The sequence below is a fragment of the Bos javanicus genome, chromosome 6, assembly GCF_032452875.1.
Source record: "Bos javanicus breed banteng chromosome 6, ARS-OSU_banteng_1.0, whole genome shotgun sequence".
Taxonomy (NCBI): domain Eukaryota; kingdom Metazoa; phylum Chordata; class Mammalia; order Artiodactyla; family Bovidae; genus Bos; species Bos javanicus.
The window spans coordinates 117,295,919-117,322,701 of record NC_083873.1 but is presented as its reverse complement, the minus strand read 5'-3'; the positions used below and the strand labels follow the sequence as shown (position 1 = coordinate 117,322,701).

At 52.8% G+C, this 26,783-nt stretch overlaps 1 protein-coding gene across 1 annotated transcript; it reads left to right on the top strand.

Annotated features, from left to right (window-relative positions):
* Positions 1–22,899: 22,899 nt before the first annotated feature.
* LOC133249185 (uncharacterized) lies at positions 22,900–25,725 on the top strand. Its single transcript, XM_061419247.1, has 3 exons — positions 22,900–22,941; positions 23,002–23,588; positions 24,364–25,725. Exons 1-3 carry the CDS (start codon positions 22,900–22,902, stop codon positions 24,476–24,478), a joined length of 744 nt encoding a protein of 247 aa, XP_061275231.1. The 3' UTR covers positions 24,479–25,725.
* The last annotated feature ends 1,058 nt before the right edge of the window (positions 25,726–26,783 follow it).

The window sequence follows — 26,783 nt, the reverse complement described above, 5'->3', positions numbered from 1 at the left end:
GAATAATGCTGCAATGAACATTGGGGTACATATTCCTTTTCAAATTTGGTTTCCTCAGGATGTATGCCTAGGAGTGGGATTGCTGGATCATATAGTGGTTTTATTCCTAGCTCTTAAAGGAATCTCCATACCATCTTCCATAGTGGTTGTATCCATTTACATTGCCACCAACAGTGAAAGAGGGTTCTCTCTTCTCCACAATCTCTCCAGCATTTATTGTTTGTAGACTTTTTGATGATGGCTATTCTGACCAGGAGGAGAAGGGGGTGCCAGAGGATGAGATGGCTGGATGGCATCACTAACTCGATGGACATGAGTTTGGATAAACTCCAGGAGTTGGTGATGGACAGGGAGGCCTGCCATGCTGTGATTCATGGGGTCGCAAAGAGTCGGACACAACTGAGCAACTGAACTGAACTGATTCTGACCAGTGTGAAGTGATATCTCATGGTAGTTTTGATTTGCATTTCTCTAATAATAAGCATCTGGTCCCATCACTTCATGGGAAATACATGTGGAAACAGTATCAGACTTTATTTTGGGGGTCTCCAAAATCACTGCAGATGGTGACTGCAGCCATGAAATTAAAAGATGCTTACTCGTTGGAAGGAAAGTTATGACTAGATAGATAGCATATTCAAAAGCAGAGACATTACTTTGCCAACAAAGGTCCGTCTAGTCAAGGCTATGGTTTTTCCTGTGGTCATGTATGGATGCGAGAGTTGGACTGTGAAGAAAGTTGAGCACCAAAGAATTGATGCTTTTGCACTGTGGTGTTGGAGAAGACTCTTGAGAGTCCCTTGGACTACAAGGAGACCCAAGCAGTCCATCCTAAAGGAGATCAGTCCTGGGTGTTCTTTGGAAGGAATGATGCTAAAGCTGAAACTCCAGTACTTTGGCCACCTCATGCAAAGAGTTGACTCATTGGAAAAGACTCTGATGCTGGGAGGGATTGGGGGCAGGAGGAGAAGGGGACAACAGAGGATGAGATGGCTGGATGGCATCACCAACTCAATGGACGTGAGTTTGAGTGAACTCTGGGAGATGGTGATGGACAGGGAGGCCTGGCATGCTGCGATTCACGGGGTCACAAAGAGTTGGACACGACTGAGCGACTGAACTGAACTGAATAATGAGCAATGTTGAGCATCTTTTCATGTGTTTGTTAGCCATCTGTATGTCTTCTTTGGAGACATGTCTGTTTAGTTCTTTTTCCCACTCTTTGATTGGTTGTCTGTTTTTCTTGTATTGAGCTGCATGAGCTGCTTGTATATTTTGGAGATTAACCCTTTGTCAGTTGTTTCATTTGCTATTATTTTCTCCCATTCTGAGGGTTATCTTTTCACCTTGCTTAGTTTCCTTTGCTGTGCAAAATCTTCTAAGTTTAATCAGGTCCCACTTGCTTACTTTTGTTTTTATTTCCATTACTCTAGAAGGTGGGTCATTCAGGATCTTGCTTTGATTTATGTCATCGAGTGTCCTGCCTATGTCTTCCTCTAAGAGTTTTATAGTTTCTGGTCTTACATTTAGGTCGTTAATCCATTTAGAGTTTATCTTTGTGTGTGGTGTTAGGAAGTGTTCTAATTTCACTCTTTAACATGTGGCTGTCCAGTTTTCCAAGTACCACTTATTGGAGAGGCTGTCTTTGCCCCATTTTATTTTCTTGCCTCCTTTGTCAAAAATAAGGTAGCCATAGGTGCATGAGTTTATTTCTGGGCTTTCTGTCTTATTCTGTTGGTCTATATTTCTGTTTCTGTGCCAGTACCATACTGTCTTGATACCTGCAGCTTTGTAGTATAATCTGAAGTTAGGATGGTCTCTTCCTCCAGCTCCATTCTTTCTCAACACTGCTTTGGCTATTCAGGGTCTTTTGTGTTTCCATAAGAATTGTGAAATTTTTTGTTCTAGTTCTGTGGAAAATGCCATTGGTGATTTGACAGGGATCACATTGAATCTGTAATTTGCATTTGGTAGCATAGTCATTTTCACAATATTGATTCTTCCTACCCAGGAGCATGGAATATCTCTCCATCTGTTTCTGTCGTCTTTCATTTCTTTAATCAGTGTCATAATTTTCTGTGTACAGTTCTTTTGTCTCCTTAGGTAGGTTTATTCCTAGGTATTTTATTCTTTTTGTTGCAATGGTGAATGGGACTGATTCTTTAATTTCTCTTTCTGATTTCTCCTTGTTAGTGTATAGGAATGCAAGTGATTTGTGTGTATTGGTTTTGTATCCTGTGACTTTGCTAAATTCACTGATAAGCTCTAGTAATTTTCTGATGGTGTCTTTAGGGTGTTCTATGTACAGTATCATGTCATCTGCAAACAGTGAGAGCTTTACTTTCTCTTTTCCAATCTGGATTCCTTTTATTTCTTTTTCTTCTCTGAATGCTGTAGCTAGGACTTCCAGAACTATGTTGAATAAGAGTGGTGGGAGTGGACACTCTTGTCTTGTTCCTGATCTTAGGGGGATGCTTTCAGGTTTTCACTGTTGAGAATAGTGTTTGCTGTGGGCTTCTCATATATGGCCTTTCCTATGTTGAGGTAGGTTCCCTCTATGCTCATTTTTTGAAGAGTTTTAATCAAAAATGGGTGCTGAATTTTATCAAAGGCTTTTTCTGCATCTATTGAGATTATCATTTGGTTTTTATCTTTCAATTTAATATGATGTATCACATTGATTTGTGTATATTGAAGAATCCTTGCATCCCTGGAATAAACCCAGCTTGACCATGGTGTATGAGCTTTTTAATGTGTTGTTGAATTCTGTTTGCTAGAATTTTGTTGAGGATTTTTGCATCTATGTTCATCAGTGATATTGGCTGTAGTTTTCTTTTTTTGTGTTGTCTTTGTCTCGTTTTGGTATCAGGGTGATGGTGGCCTTGTAGAATGAGTTTGGAAGTGTTCCTTCTGCAATGTTTTGAAAGAGTCTTAGAAGAATAGGCATTAGATCGTCTCTAAATGTTTGATAGAATTCACCTGTGAAGCCATCACGTCCTGGGCTTTTGTTTTTTGGCAGATTTTTTTAATCACAGTTTTGATTTCAGTGCTAGTAATTGGGTTGTTCATAATTTCTATTTCTTCCTGGTTCAGTCATGGAAGATAGAACTTTTCTAAGAATCTGTCCATTTCTTCCAGGTTATCCATTTTATTGCCATACAGTTGTTCATAATAGTCTCTTATAATCCTTTGTATTTCTGCTTTGTCTGTTGCAACCTCTCCTTTTTAGTGTCTAACTTTGTTGCTTTCATCCTTCTCACTTTTGTTTTTTAGTGTCTAATTTTGCTGATTTCATCCTTCTCATTTTTGTTGATGGTAATAGTCTCTTATAATCCTTTGTATTTCTGCATTGTCTGTTGCAACCTCTCCTTTTTAGTGTCTAATTTTGTTGATTTCATCCTTCTCATTTCTGTTGATGGTCCTTTTTAGTGTCTAACTTTGTTGCTTTCATCCTTCTCATTTTTGTTTTTTTAGTGTCTAACTTTGTTGATTTCATCCTTCTCATTTTTGTTGATGGTCCTTTTTAGTGTCTAATTTTGCTGATTTCATCCTTCTTATTTTTGTTGACGGGTCTGGCTAAAGGTTTGTCAGTTTTGTTTACCTTCTCGAAGAACCAGCTTTTAGTTTTATTAATTTTAACTATTGTTTCTTTCATTTCTTTTTCACTTATTTCTGCTCTGATCTTTATTATTTCTTTCCTTCTGCTAATTTTTGGGGGCTTTTGTTCTTCTTTTTCCAGTTGTTTTAGGTGTAAAGTTAGGGTGTCTATTTGATGTTTTTCTTGTTTCTAAACGTAGGATAGTGTTGCTATAAACTTCCCTCTTAGGACTGTTTTTGCTGCATCCCATAGGTTTTGACTTGTGTTTTCCTTGCCATTTGTTTCTAGGAATTTTTTGATTGCCCTTTTGATTTTTCAGTAACCTGGTTGTTATTTAGAAATATATTATTTAATCTCCATGTGTTTTTTTTTGTTTTTTTCTTGTAATTGATATCAAAAGTGGTCAGAAAGTATGCATTGATACTGTTTTGATTTTGCACAATGCAAAAGCATTGTGGTCAGAAAAGATGCTTGATACGATTTCAATTTTCTTAAATTTACTGAGGTTTGATTTGTGACCCAAGATGTGGTCTATCCTGGAGAATGTTCCATGTGCATTTGAGAAGAAGGTGTATTCATTTGCATTTGGATGGAAAGTCCTGAAGATATCGATGAGATCCGTCTCGTCTAATGTATCATTTAAGACTTGTTTTTCCTTAGTAACTTTGTTTTGCTGATCTGTCCATGGGTGTGAGTGGGGTGTTAGAGTCTCCTATTACTGTGTGACAGTCAGTTTCTCCTTCTGTGTCCATCAGTGTTTGTCTCGTGTTTTGAGGCGCTCCTATGCTGGGTGCATCGGTTCGGTTCAGTTCAGTTCACTTCAGTCGCTCAGTCATGTCTGACTCTTTGTGGCCCCATGGACTGCATCATGCCAGGCTTCCCTGTCCATCACCAACTCCCAGAGTTTACTCAAACTCATGTCCATTGAGTTGGTGATGCCATCCAACCGTCTCATCCTCTGTTGTCCCCTTCTCCTCCCGCCTTCAATCTTTCCCAGCATCAGGGCCTTTTACAATGAGTCAGATCTTCACAGCAGGTGGCCAAAGTATTGAATTTCAGCTTGAACATCAGTCCTTCCAGTGAATATTCAGGACTGATTTCCTTTATAATGGACTGGTTGGATCTCCTTGCAGTCCAAGGGACTCTCAAGAGTCTTCTCCAACACTACAGTTCAAAAGCATCAATTCTTTGGTGCTCAGCTTTCTTTGTAGTGCAAATCTCACATCCATACATGACTACCGGAAAAAAATCATAGCCTTGACTAGATGGACATTTGTTGGCAAAGTAATGTTTCTGCTTTTTAATATGCCATCTAGGTTGGTCATAAATTTTCTTCCAAGGAGCAAGCGTCTTTTAATTTCATGGCTGCAGTCACCAACTGCAGTGATTTTGAAGCCCCCAAAAATAAAATCTGCCACTGTTTTCACTGTTTCCCCATCTACTTGCCATGAAGTGATGGGACCAGATGACATGACCTGGTGCATGGATATTTAAATTGTTATGTCTTCCTCTTGAACTGATCCTTTGATCATTATGTAGTGTCCTTGTCTCTTGTAATATTTTTATTTTAAGGTCTGTTTTGCCTGATATGAGGATTGCTTCTCCAGCTTCCTTTTGCTTTCCATTTGCGTGGAATCTATTTTTCCACCCTCTCACTTTTGGTCTATATGCATCTTTAGGTCTAAAGTGGGTTTCTTGTAGGTGGCATGTATTTTGGTCTTGTTTTTGTATCCCTTCAGCCAGTCTGTGTGTTTTGATTGGAGCATTTAATCCATTTACATTTAAAGTAATTGTTAATATATGTGTCCCTATTGCAGCTTTCTTAATGGTTTTGGGCTTGTTTTTGAGGGTCTTTCTCTTCTCTCGTGTCTCCTGACTGTATAAGTCCCTTTAACGTTTGCTGTAAAGCTGATCTGGTGGTGCTGAACTCTCTTAACTTTTGCTTGTCTGAAAAGCTTTTGATTTCTCCATGAATTTTGAATGAAACCCTTGCCAGGTAGAGTAATCTTGGTTGTAGATTTTCCCCTTTCAGTATTTAAATATATCCTGCCGTTCCCTTCTGGCCTGCAGAGTTTCTGCTGAAAGGTCAGCTGTTAATTGTGTGGGGTTTCCCTTGCATGTTACTTGTTGCTTCTCCCTTGCTGCTTCCAGTATTCTTTCTTTGTGTTTAATTTTTGTTAGTTGATTAGTATAAGCCAGGGGTGAGCACAGGGTGAGGATGGAGAGCCAGCAAGTGGAGTAAGGGCCACACAACGGTCATTTTTCCTCTGGAGTCAGACACATCTGTCTGAGAAGCTGATGCTTCTGAACTGTGGTGTGTTTCTCCTTGCGTTTATCCTGTATGGGACTCTCTGCACCTCTTGGACTTGATTGACTATTTCCTTTTCCCTATTGGGAAAATTTTCTACTATAATCTCTTCAAAATTTTTCTCATACCCTTTCTTTTTCTCTTCTTCTTCCGGGATCCCTATAACTCAAATGTTGGCACATTTAATTTTGTTCCAGAGGTCTCTGAGACTAGCCTCAGTTCTTTTCATTCTTTTTACTGTATTCTGCTCTTCAGCAGTTATTTGCACCATTTTATCTTCCAGCTCACTGATCTGTTCTTTGCTTCAGATATTCTGCTACGGATTCCTTCTGCTACTGCTGCTACTGCTAAGTCACTTACGTCGTGTCCAACTCAGTGCGACCCCATGGACTGCAGCCCACCAGGCTCCCCCATCCCTGGGATTCTCCAGGCAAGAACACTGGAGTGGGTTGTCATTTCCTTCTCCAATGCATGAAAGTGAAAAGTGAAAGTGAAGTTGCTCAGTCTTGTCTGACTTAGCGACCCCATGGACTGCAGCCCACCAGGCTCCTCTGTCCATGGGGTTTTCCAGGCAAGAGTACTGGAGTGGGGTGCAATTGCCTTCTCCACGGATTCCTTCTAGAGTATGTTTAATTTCAGTAATTGTATGTTTGTCTCTCTACATTTATTCTTTAATTCTTCTGCGTCTTTGTTAATTAATTCTTGTGATTTCTTCATTCTGTTTGCAAGGTTTTGATCATCTTTACTATCATGCTTGTGAATTCTTCTTCAGGTGGTTCACCTATTTCCCCATCATTTATTTGGACTTCTGTGTTTCTAGTTTTTTCCTTCATTTGTTCAGTATTTCTCTGCCTGTTCATATTATTATTTTTAAAGCTTATTGTGTTTGAAGTCTCCTTTTCCCAGGCTTTAAGGTTGAAATCTTCCTTCCTTTTGGTTTCTGCCCTCATAAGGTTGGTCCAGTGGTTCGTGTAAGCTTCGCACAGGGTGGGATTTGTGCTGAGTCTCTTTGCTTTTCCTCTGATGGGCAGGGCTGAGTGAGGCGGTAATCCCGCCTGCTGATGATCGGGTGTGTATTTTTGTCTTATTTGTCGTTTGGATGAGGTGTCCTGCGCAGGGCACTACTGGTAGCTGTGTGATGCCGGGTCTTGTATTGAAGTGGTTTCCTTGGTGGGAGTGCTCACTATTTAATATTCCCTAGGGTTAGGAGTTCTCTGGTAGTCTCGGGTCCTGGAGTCAGTGTTCCCAGTCCAAAGGCTTACGGCTTGATCTCTGGTTTCCTGTTGCTAGCGGCTCCACATTTCATCTGGAAAGAACATAAATCTGGCAACCTCACTTCAGGCGTAGGCCATCCACCCAGTGTCCAACATTCCGATGTGCTTCTCTGTAAAAGCAGTGGAATCAGTCTTCTCCTGGGGTCCCTTTGAAGAGCCGTGGTTCCGGCCAAGATTAAGGCCGTAATCCTGGAAGACCGTCCTGGTGCTGGAATAGGGAACCCGCAGCCACGGGGCTTGTGGACAGCCAGCCAGAGCCAGGGGTGAGCACAGGGTGAGGATGGAGAGCCAGCAGGTGGAGTAAGGGGCCACACATCTGTCGTTTTTCCCCTGGTGTCAGACACATCTGTCTGAGAAGCTGATGCTTTTGAACTGTGGTGTTGGAGAAGACTCTTGGGAGTCCCCTGGACTGCAAGGAGATCAAACCACTCAATCCTAAAGGAAATCAGTCCTGAATATTCACTGGAAGGACTGATGCTGAAGCTGAAACTCCAAAACTTTGGCCACCTGATGTGAAGAACTGACTCATTAGAAAAGACCCTGAAGCTGGGAAAGATTGAAGGCACAATGAGGCGATTGGATGGCATCACCGACTCAGTGGACATGACTTTGAGCAAGCTCCGAGAGCTGGTGATAGACAAGGAAGCATGGCGTGCTGCAGTCCATGGGGTCGCAAAGAGTCGGACACGACTGAACAACTGAACTGAACTGATAAGGAACCCTGTGGCCATTTAGCAGGCACTCCACATTTACCCCTCCTCTCAGACCCTGACAACTTCAGATTAATCTGCCGGTTAATATCTCCATGGATTTGCCTGTACTAATGATGTTGTTCACTCAGTGCTGTCGGACCCCATGGATCCCATGGACCTTGTAACCCCATGGACTGCAGCACACCAGGCTTCCGTGTCCTTCACCATCTCCCAGAACTTGTTTAAACTCATGTCCATCGAGTTGGTGATGCCATCCAACCATCTCATCCTCTGTTGTCCCCTTCTCCTCCCGCCTTCGATCTTTCCCAGCATCACGGTCTTTTCTAGTGAGCTGGCTCTTCGCATCAGGTGGCCAAAGTATTGGAGCTTCAGCTTCAGCATCAGTCCTTCCAGTGAATATTCAGGACTGGTCTCCTTTAGAATGGACTGGTTGGATCTCCTTGCAGTCCAAGGGACTGTCAAGAGTCTTCTCCAACACCACAGTTCAAAAGCATCAATTCTTCGGTGCTCATCCTTCTTTATGGCCCAATAACCTAATATAGGCTATATGGCTTTCATGGCCTATTTAATAATGTATCTAAATGCAGTCATGCGATACGTAGCTCTTTGTGTCTATTTTTTTCACTTAGCATAATGTGTTCAACGTTCATCCATGCTGTAGCATATGTCAGTGCATCATTCCTTTCTTGGCTGGATAAAATTCCATTGTATAGATACACATTTTGTTATCTTCCTCAGTTGATAGACATTTGAGTGGTCTCCACTTTTTTGGCTTATTTTATTAGAGAATTCAGTACACTTATGTTTAGTGTAATTACTGAGAAACAAGGACTTCCACCAACTTTGCTACTTGCTTTCTATTTGTCTTAAGTATTTTTGTTTTGGGGAGGAGGGAATATATACATATATTTTTTATTATCTTATTGGTTGTTCTGTGTATTACAAGTAACAATTTATAATAATCTATTCTGAATTAACATGCACAGTTTCCAAAGCTTACAAAACTTTGCTCCCACTTAGTCCCATCCCCACCCCCGTATGTTGTTTTTGTCACAGATCACAAATGTGTGGACCATGGGGTCCTCCCAGGGCCAGGGTCAGGGTGCGGAAGGGGAGGAGGGGCCTCTCTGATGCACTTCCTTCATCTGACGTCAAATCTCAACCCCACACAGGGTCACACGTGTCCATGGCAAACAGCCCAGCGCCAAAAAGAAGGCAGGACGAGGCCAGAGCTGTCAGCCCCCAGGACCGAAAGCCCTAAAGGTTGCTTGCTTCTTCCCTCCGGTGCCCAAGAGCGAAGACCTGGTTGTAATCAGGAGGCATTTATTGGGGGTTGGTTTGGGGTGTGCAGCCCAGATCCAGGCACTGGAACTGTGAGCTGCAGCCTACAAGGTGCGGGCCTAGAGAGGCAGCACGTGGCTTGCTGACAGAAAGTGCTTCCCAAGGATCCGGATCGGAGCTGGAAGAAGCTAAGTGAGTATGAGTGGGGGACTTTGAAGCTGCAAGGTTGCAGGTGGCCGCTGCTCACAGGTGGTGTTGTGAACAGGGCTGGTGGTGTCCTTGAGTTTGATGCAGTTCAGAGAACTGCAAGCTCTCAGCGATGCAGGAAGTGTCTGAACCACATCCACACTGGACTCCTGGCTGCACTGTGGGTGCCCGGACCCTGCGTGTGCTTGTGCTCAGTCGCTTCAGTCGTGTGTGACCCTTTGTGACCCCATGGGCTGCAGCCCGCCAGCTCCTCTGTCCATGGGATTCTCCAGGCAAGAATACTGCAGCGGGTTGCCATTTCTTCCTCCAACCTGGACCATAGCTACTCCGTTTTTATTTTTTACAAAAATCATGCTAAATATGTCCCCTCCTCCCCCCCTCCTCCCCCTCTGCCTCCCGTCTTCCTGCCTCCCTTCTGCTCTCCCTCCCTCTGTGACAGGAGTTTGGGGTGTATGAGTGCCCCAGCACTGCGGCTCTGAAGACAGAGTGGACGGTCCTGCCTGCAGGGCGGAGGAGCGAGCACTGTCCCCACAGCAACAGCTGTGCCTCCTCCGGCAGGGTTCATCCACAGGGAAGGAAAGACTGCGTTTCCTAGTGAGGTGGTGTTTGCAGAGAACTGGGCGGTGGCAGCCGAAGCAGGGGCCTCCTCAGAGCCCAGCCGGCCTTGGCTCAGGAGCAAAGCTCCTCTCCCAGCACAGGTGCCCCAGGAACCCCCAGACCCACTGGGGGCAGGAAGCCGGTTCTCCCTGGGGCCACAGGGTGGCCCTGCAGGCCTGGATCAGCTCAGGATCTCCAGGCCCAGGAGTCATCGGGAGCAGACTGTGGTGCAAACCCTCAGGCACAGAACCAAAGGCAGAGAGCTGCCATGCGGCGGGGGGCGGCGCAGGCACAGGCAAAAGAGAAAGAGCGCAGACCACAGGAGGGGGCGGGGGTGACGGGGCTCGGGGTGCGGGTTCCAGGCGGTGTGGAAGGCGCTGGCTCACACCAGAAACTCGCTCTGAGAGGGACCCAGAATGACTGGTGTGCGTGGACCTGCGTCCTGCCCAAAGGCATGTTCTACCTAACGCCATCTGGCGGGTGCAATCTGCTTTGGAAGCGGGAGTCTCTGCAGATGTCAAGTTAAAACGAGGTCCTTAGGTGGGCTTGAGCCAAGCTGACAGACGTCCTTATGAGCAGAAGGGAACGTGGACACAGACACAGAGAAGCCACATGGCGAGGGAGGCGGAGACAGGAAGGCCATGGCTGCAAGCCCAGCACTGCCCCAGGCCGCCAGGCACCTGGAAGCCAAAGGACAGGAAGGGCCTGCCCCGGGGCCACTGGGGGCCGTGACCTCTGGGCTCGGGGCTGAATGAGCACCCCCGCTGCGTGGCTTTGCTGCGGGGAGCCGGCCGAGAGCTCACCCCCCTGTTGCCTTTCATCATCTTTATTCTTAATTTGGAGGGGCTTTGGGGAAACAAGTATCTCTTGTAGTAGAAAACCCACATCTGCCTTTCACCAGTCTGTTCCATTCTCCCTGCCTTTTTTCTTCTGTTACTTTGATGGAAAACGAAAATGAATGCTATGAAACTAGCGCCTGCCTTGCCACAGCCTTGTGATGGAGTCACTTCTGTTTTTATCTGCCCCTTCATCCTCCTGTTTCCTCAGCATTACTCACCCCCTGAACATGGGCTCTCAGTTCAGTTCAGCTCAGTCGCTCAGTCGTGTCTGACTCTTTGTGACCCCATGAATCGCAGCACGCCAGGCCTCCCTGTCCATCACCAACTCTCGGAGTTCACTCAAACTCACGTCCATTGAGTCGGTGATGCCATCCGGCCATCTCATCCTCTGTTGTCCCCGTGTCCTCCTGCCCCCAATCCCTCCCAGCATCAGAGTCTTTTCCAATGAGTCAACTTCACGTGAAATGGCCAAAGTATTGGAGTTTCAGCTTTAGCATCAGCCCTTCCAGTGAACACCCAGGACTGGCCTCCTTTAGGATGGACTGGTTGGATCTCCTTGCAGTCCAAGGGGCTCTCAAAAGTCTTCTCCAACACCACAGTTCAAAAGCATCAATTCTTCAGCACTCAGCTTTCTTCACAGTCCAACTCTCACATCCCATACATGACCACAGGAAAAACCATAGCCTTGACTAGACGGACCTTTGTTGGAAAAGTAATGTCTCTGCTTTGGAATATGCTATCTAGGTTGGTCATAACTTTCCTTCCAAGGAGTAAGCGTCTTTTAATTTCATGGCTGCAATCACCATCTGCAGTGATTTGGAGCCCCTCAAAATAAAGTCTGACACTGTTTCCACTGTTTCCCCATCTATTTCCCAGGAAGTGATGGGACCAGATGCCATGATCTTAGTTTTCTAAATGTTGAGTTTTAAGCCAACTTTTTCACTCTCCTCTTTCACTTTCATCAAGAGGCTTTTTAGTTCCTCTTCACTTTCTGCCATAAGGGTGGTGTCATCTGCATATCTGAGGTGATTGATATTTCTCCTGGCAATCTTGATTCCAGCTTGTGCTTCTTCCAGCCCAGCGTTTCTCATGATGTACTCTGCATAGAAGTTAAATAGCAGGGTGACAAGATACAGCCTTGACGTACTCCTTTTCCTATTTGGAACCAGTCTGTTGTTCCATGTCCAGTTCTAACTGTTGCTTCCTGACCTGCATACAGGTTTCTCAAGAGGCAGGTCAGGTGGTCTGGTACTCCCATCTCTTTCAGAATTTTCCACAGTTTATTGTGATCCACACAGTCAAAGGCTTTGGCATAGTCAATAAAGCAGAAATAGATGTTTTTCTGGAATTGTCTTGCTTTTTCGAAGATCCAGCGGATGTTGGCAATTTGACCTCTGCTTCCTCCGCCTTTTCTAACTCTGGCTGGAACGTCTGGATGTGCCGTCCCGAAGGACGCTCACGGGGTGAGAGATGGACGGCGGGTGAGGAGCTGGCAGCTGCTTTTGGAAGTTTGGTACTTGTCTATTTCCTGGGTTGCTATCGTAAGATTGCATTATTTTTTTATTAAGAACAGTAGTATCTGAGCAGATCGAAAGACCTCGGACAGACCTGGGAGCTGCAGGTGTGGAGCCCGCTGCTGGGCAGGACAGCAGGCGCTTCGGGAGCCAGGGCCCATAGAAGCCCCTACGGAAGCCCCTCTTTCTCCCTGCTAAGTGTTGCTTTGTACCATTTCATTGATTCAAAAATCTTGAGAGAAAACCATCTTGAACTGGTGTGCTGGTTCCCTACTGTAACCAAGCAGGGTCCTGCCGGGCCTTGGGGGGGCCACATCCCCAGCCTGCCTCTTGTTTACAGACAAGCTTCAGCCTCCTAGGCCTTCCCTGGATTCTAAAGAGCAAATTTAACTGAAGTGACAAAATGCAGAAACGAAAACAGTCAACAAGACAAAATAAGAGTAGTTTAGACGTGAAGTCGAGGACCTTGAGTTCTTCCTCCAAGGCTGCAGTTAACATCCTGAGCCCTATCTCTGAGCGGTCATGCCCACACTGAATGCCCCACCAGGAGGGAGAAGTTACACACCCTGCCTACCAGGAAATGCACCGCAGACCCCAGGCCGCTTGGAATGAGAAAACTGATCGCTGAGATTCCGGAAACGTCTCCCGGTTGCTTCACCCCCAACCGATCAGAGAACGTGCAGAGGCTCAGCAGGCAGCCTGCAGCCCCCAGCCCCAGGCTGCCCACTCTCCTTGGTGGGCTCCGTGCTGGGCGCCCGACAACAAATGCTGCACTTTCCTCACCACGACTGGGGCCGTGGACGGGCTTACTGCACACGGGCTGGAGGGTTCGGGTTTGCTTCCAGAAGTCCAGGGTGCCATACGTGGGTAGCATAACAATGAACCCACGAGCCAGGCGGCTTCTGACAACAGAGGTTTATGGTCCTGCAGTCAAGGAGGGCAGAGGCCTGAGATCAAGGTGGCCTCAGGGCTGCACTCCTCCCGAATGCTCCCAGGTAGGGTCCTTCCTGCCTCCTCCAGCTTCTGAGAGCCCCAGGAGTTCCCTGGATAAACGCTGCAGACTCCAGTCTCTGCCTCCATCACCACTCGTGCTCTCGTCTTTCTTGCCTTCCTATAAGGACACTGGTCATGTTGGACCGAGGGCCCACCCTGTTCTGGTGTGACCTCGTCTTAATTGTATCTTCGATGACCCTGTCTCCAATTCAGGTCACTTCCTGAGTACCTGGAGGTCAGAACGTCAGCATATCTCACTGCTGGGTGCAATTCACCCCCGAATACCTGGTTGGGGTGCAACATGCCAGAGGGCCTCTCACTTCCTCAGCAGATCCATCTTTCTGCAGAGCTGTCCATCAGAGCTGGTGGAGATGCCCCCGGCCCCAGCTGGAGATGCCAGGGGTGGAGAAGTCTGAGGGTGGGCGCTGGCCAGCGAGCCTCGGCTCAGCACTGCAGGACGTTCCGGGGGTCCACTGCGCATAGGCGCTTTCTGTGCACGTGGGGTTGCCCCCGTGCCCTTTGCTCACGTGCCCCTTCTGTGTTGATATCATTTATAATCAGTATCATTATTAAAATCAAAGTCATTATTTTTAAAGGCACAGATAATTGTTTAAAAGTTTATTTTTAAAACCCTCCAGTTCACTAATGTACCCTTACACTCAGCTGTAAACATCAGCAATTTTTTTGCTCATCGTTGCTCCTTGTATCCAAGATTTGGTTTTCTTTTTGCTTTAACGATCCTTTCAGAGAGCTTGAGCATAAACTTTTGGAATCCTTGTATGCCAGGAAACAAGGCATCTCCTGGCTGGTCCTGAATGACCCCTTGGCTGGGCACAGAACTCCAGCTGCATGTTCTTTCCCCTCAGCATCTGGAGCTACTGCTCAGCAGTGCTGAGGAGAAGTCTGCTGTCAATGAGATTTTGCCCACTGTTCATTTGTGGGCAATGGACTTTGATCTCTAGTGGCTTTTTTGACGGGATATGCTGCCACAATTCACTCATTCAAAAATATTAATTGAGCACTTCCTATATGCTGGGGCCGCTCCAGTGGCTGGGCACGTGGCCAGTAACAAGAAAGACAAAGCCTGGCTTGTGGAACTGCCAGGCCACGGTGTACAGAGAGCAGATCCCATAATGCCAGGCGCTGACAAGGGCCAGGAAGAAAGCCAGGAAAGAGCAGTTCCAGGAGGACATGGGGCATGCAGGGCGTCCCTCTGCGGAGGGCCTCGATGGAGCGGGCCGCAGAGCCTGCAGCAGGCGAGGGCGAGGGCTGCCCCGTCCCTCCTGCTCTGTTGTAGTGTGTCCCCTGCTCAGCCAGTGGCCCCTCCAGCCTGCTGGTCGAGGCTTAGAATTCCGGAGGATCCAGCTCCTCTGGGTCCTGCCGCTCGCGCCGCCCAGCCCCTGCAGCGCTCCTGGAGCATGGATGCTGCTGCTCTGTGATTTGTCCTTCTTGCTTTCTTACCTCTTTTTCCCCAAGGCTGGATTCCAGAAAAACTTCTCTGTGTGCATGTGCTGCTAGCTCCTTGGCCCCTCAGCTATGCTTTCCAATCAACCCAGCTTAACCTAAAAGAGAGTAACCTCTGCGAGTAATGGATTCTTCCCCACGCCAAGCTGCTCTTGTTTTGCAGACAGAACTCCTCCTGCTGACATAGTGCTTAGGGCATGGGGGTCCAGTCGGGTGCAGAATAGCACCTAGAATGCCAGCCCTTGTGGCGTGGGCATGCCTGCAACCCCAAGGGTCCCCAGCTGCTGTGTTCTGACCGTCTCTCCAAACCTGCTCCCCTCGGCCCACCTGAAGGAAGACCCCTCATGCTGGGGGAAGGTGCACAGAGATCAGCTGACCTGGCAGTCCTCAGGCCCTTCCTGCTCCAGGCTCCGCTTTCCCTCGCCCCCCACACCTGGCACAGACACCCTCTGAGCCGCCCCACCATCCATCTTGGCCACTCACTCGCCCACCCGGGGATCCACCCACCTGCAGAGCCCTCTGCGCAGCTCCTGTCGCCTTCCCGGCCTTCCTCAGGGCTGGCCCTCCCAGAAAGTGGCCTCCTGTTTCTGCTACAGTCCATCCCGAGGAGCCCAGGTAGGCTGAGGACACAGGGCCTCTGACCAGGGGCCCAGATGGCAGGTCAGGGTTTGGCCAAAAGGGAGGAGGGTGGAAGAGGCCTCCAGCAGCTCTGGGTGCTGTTGCAGTTGGTCTGCTGGGGGGTGGTAAGGGGCGAGGAAGCTTTCTCACTGCACAGAAATGGCTTCTCCTCCTCCAGCAGGAAGCATGGGGTGGCGGTGCCTGGGGATGGCTGTGGAGACCCTGGGTTCCCCCGCCCCTACCCTGTCAGGCACAGAAGCGCCCCGACAGGCTCGGGAGAGCTGCTGTCTCCCCCGCAAACCCTTGCTGGGAGGGTCGACGAAGATTCCCCGGCCCTTAGACCCTCACTTCCCCAGTTCAGGCTTAGATTGTTCAGTGAGATGAGAGCTGAGCCTTCTGCGTGGCGCTGAGCACCCGAGGAACCAAGGCCACCGAAGATGCTGACACTCAGGAGCTGAGGACTCCGCTGTCTCCCCTGCGCTGGGTGGGGGGTGGGCACCAGTGGGCATCGGGGCTTGGGAAAGGGTCTCCTCCTCGGGGGGACAGACGGGGATGGAGCACGGATGAGCCAGGGTCTGCCGGCCGCTCCCAGCAGAGCCCACATCCAGATGAAGTCCCTGGAAAGTGCTGTCCTCCACGTCCCCGCTCCGCCAGGAGGCCTTTCACGCTGTCACCGCCGATCTCTGCTCCCGTTCTCAGCTCCTAGGTTCTGCTCAGATAAACTTCCGCTTTCCTTTCCAGATGGTTATCTGGCATTTCTGACACATATGTGTCCATTTTCCTGAGTCCTGTGGAAAGCTGCTGTTGTCAGGAGTGGAACATGGACCCCAGGGCTCAGGGCCAGTTTGGTTCTGGGGCCTCCGCTAGGCAGCAGGTGTGGCCAGGGGCTCGTGGTCTCTGAGCCTGCTTCTCCGTTCGTGGCAGTGGAGGCTGCAGTAGCACCTTCCTTGTGGGCAGCTGGGAGTTCACGGATCTTAGTTCCCTGACCAGAGATCAAACCCATGCCCCCTGCAGTGGTAGTGCGGAGTCCCACCGGACTGCCCGGAACATCCCCTCTTTGAGGGCTGTTGGGAGGATAAAGAGGGCCGAGAGAAGATGGGTGTTTGACAAAACTTTTTTTTGGTCAGCTGGAAGGTTAAAGTAGGTTGATGGGAAATTCGTCCCTACAAATTCCTTCCCACAGGTGGGGTGTTGCTGTTGTTCAGTCGCTCAGTCGTGTCCGACTTCGACCCCATGGACAGCAGCTCGCCAGGCTTCCCTGTCCATCACCAGCTCCCAGAGCTTGCTCAAACTCCTGTCCATTGAATCGGTGATGCCATCCAACCATCTCATCCTGTCAGCCCCTTCTCCTCCTGCCTTCAATCTTTCCCAGCATCAGGGTCTTTTCCAATGAGCTGGCTCTTCTGGCCAAAGTATTGGAGCTTCAGCATCAATCCTTCCAATGAATATTCGGGACTGATTTCCTTTAGGATTGACTGGCTCGATCTGCTTGCAGTCCAAGGGACTCTCAACAGTCTTCTTCAACACCGCAGTTCAAAAGGATCAGTTCTTCGGCACTCAGCCTTCTTTATGGTCCAACTCTCACATTCGTACATGACTATTGGAAAAACCATAGTTTTGACTATATGGACTTTTGTCGGCAAAGTGATGTCTCTGCTTTTTAATATGCTGTCTCGGTTTGTCATAGCTTTTCTTCCAAGGAACGAGCATCTTTTAATTTCATGGCTGCAGTCACTGTCCATAGTGATTTTGGAGCCCAAGAAAATAAAATCTGCCACTGTTTCCATTTTTTCCCATCTATTTGCCACGAAGTGATGGGACTGGATGCCATGATCTTAGTTTTTTGAATGGAGCCAGGGGGAGGGGAACAGGAGGGGGTGAAATGGCGATGGAAAATGGAGGCTATGAACCCTTGCCTCTTCCTAGCCAGAGATCAGCAGTGGTGGGCAGAATGTGGTCATCTGACCCCCGCTAGACCCTATGTGGGGTCTACAGAGGACCAGGCTGATATGCCTGGAGGGCATAGTGTTGGGAGGGCAGGGAGGAGCGCTGCCTGCATTGGTTTGAAATCCCAGCAGGAGTGTTTACAGGGCGGACTTGGAAAGGGCTTATTACCAAGGAGAACCTCACCTGCGCCCTGAAGGGTCGGCCCTGAGGCTGCCCTCTTCGGCCTTTGGGCTGGTCTCCAGGGCCACCTGGTGACCCTCCCCAGTCTCTCTCCCAGGGTGCATCACCCCAGCACCACCTCCAGGCCGCCTAGCAATCCCCAGCGTCTCTCCCACCCGCTAGCAAGCTGTGGACAAGCCCACTGGGGTGGACTGCAGGGCGGTTGTGGCGCCCCAGGTCCGCGTGTCCTCAGGCTCTGTCTACAGTCTGTCCACTCCGGGACCTCTTCCTTGCGCCTTCATCCTCTCCACTGCCCCTCATCATCTCTGTGCACGTCAGATTTTGCTGATTAGAAAGTGGAATCAGCACAAGAAATATTTAATAAGGTACTTAATTATTCTGAATTAATGAATGAAATGGGTCCCATAACAGAACTTCTGCCCCAACATGGCTTCGGTGCAGGGGTGATGATCTTGCCAACAAGACTCCAGAGTCCGGAGGCTATGGGGTTGATTAGTTTATTTGGTCAGCAAGGGCAGGTCTTTGAACCACCTCCTCTGGGATTCTCCTTAGCTCTTTCCTCACGGCCTCACTTTGACTGCTACATCTCCTCCCATCACATTCCCCCTACCAGGTCGAAGGAAAACAGTGATGATTGATTTCCACCACCCGCCTTCCTTTAAAGAGATGAAACTTTCCCAAACACCACCTGCCTCCGAAACAGGGCTCCTCTCAGCTCTATTGGGCAGAACTGGGTCATGTGTTCTCTCCACCCCCACCATTCCAGCAGAGGAAAGAGAGGGCCATGCCTGCTTTCCTCCAGTCAAGATTCATCCCCTGGGGATGGGCCTACTTTCTGTGAGCCCATTTCACCTGGAGACCAGGACAGCTGACATTTTATGTATTCGTATTTATTGTATTCGGCATAGAAGAAACAGCTGCTGGGAAAAAGAGCAGCAGTGTTTACAACGGGAGGCAAGAAGTTCAAGCACCAGAAGCCGAAGGACAAAACAGACTGTCCGGTGGAAAATACAGACAGGAGGGTCGCGGTGCCAGCAAGTGGGGCTGACGTCTCCAAGGATGAGTGCGTGACAGAGAAAGGACAAGTGTGTGGTGGGGACAGGCCTGGGTGCAGCGGCGAGTACAGCTACCGTTACCAGGCAGCAGTCACCAGGCGGCCGCTACTGAGAGACTGCCAGGGTGGTGATTAAAGGCCTGTTAGGCCAGCGGTCAGGGGAGTGGTGGTAGTCAGGCAGAGAGGGAGGTAAGAGGCGGACCCCAGCCTTCACCCCGGAGCCCTCCTGCTCACCCGGCCTCAGGCCAGTGGATGGGGTGGGGGGACAGGCTAGGGGCTCTGTCCTGCTGGGCTCCACAGCCCTTGCCAATGCTGCCCGCTGGCCGGGCCCAGGCCGAGAGGCAGTGAAGGTCTCCCCAGGCCCCACACTGGGACCTAAGGGCAGCAGCGGTTTGCCTGGCTGCCGTGCGAGGGACCTGACCCCCTGCTGTTTGGGGGGCCTGAGGAGACTGAGGACCAGTTGGGTCCTGGGCGCCTAGCTGCCTCAGAGATGACAGCTGGACAGGGTCTGGGGACCTGGCTCCAAGGCCACCACCAGCTGAGATCTGCCTCCTCAGCCCGGCCTGGGTGCTAGTGGGAGGACCCAGACTGGGTGCTGGACGAAGACTCGTGGGCAGGCTGACTGGCCCTAGCAGGGAGCGCCAACGCCCCCCCCCCCCCCCGCCTTAGCCAGGAAATGGACCTTGGAGGGTGAAAGTTGAGCCTTGAGACCTTGTCTTTTCTTGTCAGAACAGAGAATGGCATTCATTTAGAGACATTTACAGGAACACTGTTACCTGACCATGACCTGACCTCAAGAACAAAGAATCTGACACCAGGAAGTTTGCAACGACTCACCTCACTTTTCCCAGGAAAGGGCTTTGCTGAAACCTTTGGGGAGTTTGGGGTTTTTAAGGTGGGAGCCACGCGTCTCCTCGCATCGTGCAGCAATAAACCTTTCTCTGCTCCAGATTCCGAGGATTCAGTATCCTTTGGCCTCGCTGTGCCAGTGGCACACAGACTCACCTGCACAGGAGTGCTGGGATCCGTCTAGGGAGCACACACCCGCCTGACCAGATGGACCGCCCGTTTCCTCTGCTGCCTGGACCCTCTGGTGGGAGCCCCCGCCCCCTTCCCAGCATCTCACCTCCTCTATCCTTCTCCATATCTCCTGCAGCCCATCCCCCTTACACACCACCTCTCTTTCGCAGACCGCCTGTCCTCCATCCGCTATCAGAGGCTATCCGAAGCTGAGACACCAAAGGCAGCCTTTGGAGCCTTAGGATCCAGGCAGGTTTAACGTCACCATGGCAACGCCTGGAGCGCCCTCCCCCCGACCGACTCTCTGATGCACCGCTCCGCCCCCCAGGGCCTCAGGGACCCCGCGGGGAGCGGGGCGGGGCCAGATTGGCGGAGCCGCGTATAAAGGCCGGGCGCTGCCGCGGTCTCGCAGGGAGAGGAGAGCGGAGAGGCGAGATGGCGGTTTTGCCGCGGCTGCTGCCGCTTCTGCTTCTCCTCCTCGCCGCCTCTTCGGCCGCCCTTCTGGCGACCAGCGCCCATTCTTCCTGCCCCGGGCTTCTGGCCCATACCGTGCACTCCACGTTCATGTTCGCGGCCACTTTGGCTCCGCTAGGTGGGCTTGCGAGTCCGCGCACCCGCACGCGGCGCCTGGCGCACCCGCTTCGGCGGACGGAGCTGGCCCGACTCCTCGCCTAGGTGTTCCCCTCCCGCAGCGGGCCGGGGGCGCCGGGAACCGGAGCGCAGGGGACCCTCAGGCCTCCGGGGCCCCACACCGGCTCCGCACACGCCAGCGTAGCGCCCCCGAAACGCGCCTGGCCTCCAGCTCAGCGTTGAGCAGAGGGCGGCCTCCAACCCGGACTTGGACACTTGTAAACCTTGGAGCAGCATTGTATGTCCTGTTCCACGAACGACTGTCGCTGACTCATAGGGAGAGTTCCCAGGACTCCTGCCCAGGGCCAGCAAACCTTTCAGTGGGCTCCCCGCAGAGCCGAGGGCAGCCACAGACCAGGGGTCACAGGCTCTTGTGTGGTCACCCACCTAGGGACCTTAAAACCAAGGTCCCCTTGGACTCCAGGCCGGGCAAAGGTCAGTCACTAATGCACACTGGGATGCCCCTGGCCCCCGCTGAGCCTGGCGGCCCTACACCTCATCTTACTGCGCTTGAGTGTCCTCCCGTGGCCGGAAAAGCCCCATCCCACGGTCCGCCATCCCGCAACATGTGCGCAGTTGCATGTTCTCCATCCAGGGTCCCCACCTTGGATGCCCTGCTGAGTAGGAGACTGCCACTCACCAGCACCAAGAGGCCTTTGGGTGCCCCGCAACTTGGGGAACCAAGGTTTCTGGCTCAGTCTCCCCCCAGGACAAGGGGCCACCTTCACATGCAGCTGAGAGCGCCCTGCGGACCCCTGCCCGCTGCCCACCAAGCCGCCTGCAGTTGAGGCCCCTCTCAGCCAAGGGCCATCCAGCAGGAGCAGACAGAAGCCCACAGACCCTCATCTTCTCATGGACCGTGAAGCTGGGGTCTGCGCCGAGCACTCCCTCGTCAGCAGAGAGCAGCAGTCCCCTCACATTAAGGGCCCCCCGAACTCCATCTGCCGGCACGGCCTCCTTCCAACCTCTCTGCACCTGGCAGTGCCTTTGGCGCGGGGCTGCCCCTGGCCTGCCCTCGGAACGCCACGTGCGCTCGCCCACCTGCATTCTCCAGCCCCTTTGTTCCCAAGATGGGCTCCCCACTCTGCCAAGGGAAACCTCCCTCCCGCAGAGAGGCCCATCTGCATCTCCACAGCCCTGCAGACCCTCCCTCCAGGCCTTCCAACACTGACCCTTCACCCCCTCAAGGGCAGCGGCTAGCCCCCTGGCAATCCGAAATGCTGAAGTGGGGAGCAAAGCCAGCTCTGGCAGAAGGAAGACAACAGTAACAGGAAGCATTTACAAGCAGTTGCTGGGCCATGTCGCATTAGGGCTCCCAGGGAGAAAAATGCCAACTTCGGCCCCTAGGCCCGGGATCCAGGTCCTCACCCAGGCGGGAGCAATCCGAGACCACTGGCCTAGGCAGGCCTCGGCCTTCCACCGTGGGGGCTGGGTAGGCGGCTGTCTGTGCAGACGTTGGTGGTGGCTGCGTCCCTGGGAGACAGGCTCGGGAAAGCCAGCACCTCGTGGCCGGAGCTTGGAGCCGTGCAGGGTGTAGTCCCCTGGTGGGTCTCTGCCGAGGCGCTGATGGGCCGTGGGCCTGGAGACCTCTGGCCTAGGACCAGGTTTAGCCGGCTCTTCTGGTGCTGTGTCACCTGGGGTGTCTTGGTTTTCTGGAGAGTTATCTCCAGCGGGTGAGAGGGATTCCCTGCCTTAGAACAGGAGGAGCTGGAAGAGCTGCCGAACTGGACTGAAACTCATGGATAAAGCTTTGTATGAGTTTGACAGGAAACTTAAATCTGCGAAGACAGCTTTTCACAGAAAGAGGGACATTATTAAAATCTGTCCAGGGAAGTGTCTGAACTGAAGGAATTGCTCAGAATGTCTGAAGAAAACAACCAAAGGTGGAAACATCTGTTTCAGCTGTCCTGGGAAGGACAGGTGTCCCTGGACGTGGCTGACGCTGAGCAGGGCACCCGTGGCCATGTCCCAGGAGAGCCCCAGGCCCCACGCACAGAGAACTTGTTGGCTGAGCTGGGGCTGCTCCGGGACAGGTTGTCCCACCTGGAGGGGGAGGGGGAGGCGCTACAAGAACACGCCTAGCACCCGGGGCGGCAGGAGGCGCGGGTTCGAGAGCTGGAGGGCACCTTCCTCAACTTTCGGGGCTTCCTGGAAGCCTGACAGGTTCACAGTACGAAGGCCGGTCGTCTGAGTACCCTGCAACCCCGGGAAGGGGGCCTGGAAGCGGGGGCGGAGCTGGCCTGACCTTCACCATGTGTATGAGTTCCGAATAGTAGTGCGGGAAGACAGTGTCCCCTGATGGTGGCTCCGGGATCTAGGGCTGCTCCAGCCCACACGTGTCCTCGCCCTCGAGCCAGCCGGGTCTGAACTTCAGATCGCCCAGGCTAACGGCCAGCGCCGGGTGCCACTCTGACGGGAGGGAAACCAGCAGAGGGGGGCCGCCCATTTCCTCCGCTGCCCCGACCCTCTGGTGGGAGCCCCCGCCTCCTTCCCAGTATCTCACCTCCTCTATCCTTCTCCACATCTCCTGCAGCCCATCCCCCTGCACACCGCCTCGCTTTCGCGGACCGCCTGTCCTCCATCCGCTATCAGACGCTATCGGAAGCTGAGAGACCAAAGGGAGCCCTTGGAGCGTTAGGATCCAGGCAGGTTCAATGTCACCATGGCAACCCCTGGAGCGCCCTCCCCCGACCGGCTCTCAGAAGCACCGCCCCGCCCCCCAGGGCCTCAGGGATCCCGCGGGAACCCGGGCGGGGCCAGATAGGAGGGAGAAGGCGAGGACCGCCCCGCAATTGTCCCGCGGCGCGCAGCGGTGAAATCCGCCTGGCGATTGGTCGGAGGTGCCCGTGACGTCACAGAGAGGCGGGGTGACGCACGGGGCGCGTACACCTGCCGGGCGCCGCTGCGGTGTCTCAGGGAGAGCAGAGCGGAGAGGCGAGATGGGGGCTGTTGCCGCTCCTGCTTCTTCTCGCCGCCTCTTCGGCCGCCCTTCTGGCGACCAGCGCCCATTCTTCCTGCCCCGGGCCTCTGCCCATACCGTGCACTCCACGTTCATGTTCGCGGCCACTTTCGCTCCGCTAGGTGGGCTTGCGAATCCGCGCACCCACTTCGGCGGAGGGAGCTGGCCCGTCTCCTCGCTTTGGCGTTCCCCTCCCGCAACGGGAGATCGGGCGCCGAGAACCGGAGCGCAGGGGACCCTCAGGCCTCCGGGGCCGCACACCGGCTCCGCACACGCCAGCGTAGCGCCCCCGAAACGCGCCTGGCCTCCAGCTCAGCGCTGAGCAGAGGGCGGCCTCCAACTCCGACTCGGACGCTCGTCGACCTTGGAGCAGCGCCCTACAACAGGTCCAGGTGTTGTAGTCACGCGTTCCGGGAAACAACTCACTCAGAAGGACAGTGCAGATGGTGGAGGGCAGATTATTACACCGGCAGGCCCAAGGCAGAGTCTCTTCTTAGCCAAGGACCCCGACCAGTGTTTGTGAAAACCTTAGATACCCTAAGTATATGTGCCCAAACGCACCTGCCCAAATTCCTTGAAACTAGTCTGGACAAGGTAAAAGAGAGATACCATCGAAGTTAAGCCATGATTCATGTGTCATAAGCCTAGATAGTTAAACAGTGGGCATTGATCAATAGACCTGTGGTCATACCCCGCTAAGCATAATGGGGTTTACGTCTTTGTTCTGTTAGTGATAATTAGCATATTCATTTAGGCAAGGAACAGTCTAGGTACGAGTCCCGAGGCTCCTTCATCCAGGGGTCTGGTTTTTCATTGGTATGCTGTTTCCATGGATACTGGGCATATAGCTCAAAGTCCACAGTCCGACCCAAGATGACGTCCTGCTTTCAAGGTAGAGCCCCTTATGTTTCCTCCTTCACAGGGCCCCCACCTGGGATGTCTGTTCCACGAACGACTGTCGCTGACTCATAGGGAGAGTTCCCGGGACTCCTACCCACGGCCAGCAAACCTCTCAGTGGGCTCCCCGCTGAGCCGAGGGCAGCCACAGACCAGGGGTCACAGGCTCTTGTGTGGTCACCCACCTAGGGACCTTAAAACCAAGGTCCCCTTGCACTCCAGCCCCTTGGAGCTGACCCGTCTCCTCGCTTTGGTGTTCCCCTCCCACAGCAGGAGATCGGGCGCCGAGAACCGGAGCTCAGGGGACCCTCAGGCCTCCGGGACCGCACACCGGCTCCGCACACGCCAGCATAGCACCCCCAAAACGCGCCTGGCCTCCAGCTAGACCCTAAGTGTACGTGCCCATCTCCACAGCCCTGCAGACCCTCCCTCCAGGCCTTCCAGCACTGACCCTTCTCCCCCTCAAGGGCAGCGGCCATCCCCCGCACCCCCTCATTCAGGACCCTTCCCACATGCCGGCCGGAAACCCAGCCCAGAGCTTTCCCATGATGACACCTGAGTCCTTGTCTGCCTGTGGCCTCGATGCCTTTGTTCAGCCCAGGGGAGCTGGCTGGAAGGGGCTGCTACCTGGTGGAAGAGAAAAATTTCATTCCTGTCAGTGTGCGCCCCACCTCTGCGTACTCCTCCCAGTAGCAGCGCCCAGAGCCTGCAGAGGGTGAGGAGGCCGGCCTCGGAACCCTCCCAAAGCCGCCAGGCAACCTTGGCCCCAGCTGGCTCCCTGATGCCCCGGTGGCGCCCCGACCCCCAGAAAGGGAAGGGCCGGCTCCAGTAGCCCCTCACCCCCAGCAGCAGTTCAATCACTCGGTGAGGCTGGCGGGAGACCGGGAAATGGGGGCGGGAGAGCCACCTGCATCCAGAGAAGCACGGCATCCTCACCCAGTCGGGACCAACCCGAGACCCCTGGCCCCGGCGGGCCTCGGCCTTCCACCGCGGGGGCCGGGTAGGCGGCTGTCTCTGCAGGCTTTGGTGGTGGCTGCGTTCCTGGGAGACAGGCTCGGAAGCGCCAGCGTCTCGTGGCCGGTGCTTGGAGCCGTGCAGGGTGTGGTCCCCCTGGTGGGTCTCAGTGCTGAGGTACTGATGGGCCGTGGGCCTGGAGACCGCTGGCCTGGGACCAGGTTTAGCTGGCTCTTCCAGTGCTGAGGTGTCTTGGTCTTCTGGAGAGTTCTCTCCAGAGGGCGAGAGGGATGCCCTGCCTTCGGACAGGAGAGGCTGAAAGAGCTGCCAAGTGGAATGGCTGACGTTGAGCAGGGCACCCGTGGCCATGTCCCAGGAGAGCCCCAGGCCCCACGCACAGAGGACTCATTGGCTGAGCTGGGGCTGCTCGGGGACAGGTTGTCCCACCTGGAGGGGGAGAGGGAGGCGCCACAAGAAAACGCCGAGCACCTGGGGCGGCAGGAGGCGCGGGTTCGAGAGCTGGAGGGCTTCTTCCTCAACTTCCTGGGCTTCCTGGAAGCCTGTGTCCCGGGACAGGTTCACAGCACAAAGGCCGGTCATCTGTGCACCCCCCAACCCTGGGAAGGAGCTGGCCTGACCAGCATGTGTATGAGTTGTGAATAAACAGTTGTGTTGGAAGACAGTGTCCCGTGATGGTTGTGCTGGGATTGAGGGCTGCTCCAGCCCACATGTGTCCTCACCCTCGAGCCAGCCGGGCCTGAACTGCAGATCCCCCAGGCTCACGGCCAGCGCCAGGTGCCACTCTGATGGAAGAGAAACCAGCAGAGGGGAGCCGCACCCAGGGATTCCAACAGAGACCCTTTCTGGTGGAGGCATCCCAGCCAGTTGGTGGCAGAACTTGGGTTTGGACCTCAACACTGTGGCAGCAGGTGCCAGGCTAACGCAGACCTCCAGGGAGCAAATGTGGTGGGGGGGTGGGCGAGGCCAGGCTGGAGACAGGTTGGGGCGCCGGCTGCCCTGGGTTCGTGGGGACAGAACACCGGGGCGCCGCGGCTTGGGTGGCCCGTGCTCAGCGTACCCGGGGGCGGGGCCCAAGGCAGTCCCAGGACAAAGGATGTGGAGATGCACGGTGGGGGCCGCCACTGGGCTGTCCACTCAGCCCAGCCTCCAGGCCTGGGACGGAAGGTGCTTGGAGCCCTGGGGAGCCGCAGCCTGGCCAGGCGTCTGCGTGGGGACTGAGCATGGTGGGCCCACGGCTTGAGGCCTCTCCCCCGACCAGGGTTCTCTGTCATAGTACAGAGCCTGTGGGCACGTGGCTTCCATTCATTCTCCAGAACTGATGAGGTACGGCTGTGGACGATCTCAGCAGCAACAGCCAAACGTCCTAACACGCTGACTGTGGTCCCGCCAGCTGTGCACCAGGACCCATCTTTCCGAGAGGGACTGGGCGGTCAGGTAGCGCCCAGGCCCGGTCCCTGGCCACCCTCCAGGACTCACCTCCCACGGCAAAGCAGAAGGGACCGCATTGAGTCAGGTTCTCTGGGAGGCTCTTTGGGGTTTCCCCCAGGAGCGATTGCTGGGTCCGGCGTAACTTGCTGAGCGGCCGCCAGTCTGGCTTCCATAGCAGCGGCCTTCCCGCTTGCAAAGTGGGAGGGCTCCGTCTTGCCCACACCTTCACAGACACTGACACTTGCTGCTTTCTTTTTGGATGATTTTGTTTTTTCTGGCTTTGGATT

Excerpts from the sequence above, each read along its gene's own strand:
- LOC133249185 (XM_061419247.1), top strand. The coding sequence starts at position 22,900 with ATGGCAACCCCTGGAGCGCCCTCCCCCGACCGGCTCTCAGAA. Across the intron at positions 22,942-23,001 it reads CCCCCGACCGGCTCTCAGAA|GAGGGAGAAGGCGAGGACCG; the intron begins GCACCGCCCCGC and ends GGGGCCAGATAG. Across the intron at positions 23,589-24,363 it reads GCGCCCTACAACAGGTCCAG|CAGGAGATCGGGCGCCGAGA; the intron begins GTGTTGTAGTCA and ends CCCCTCCCACAG.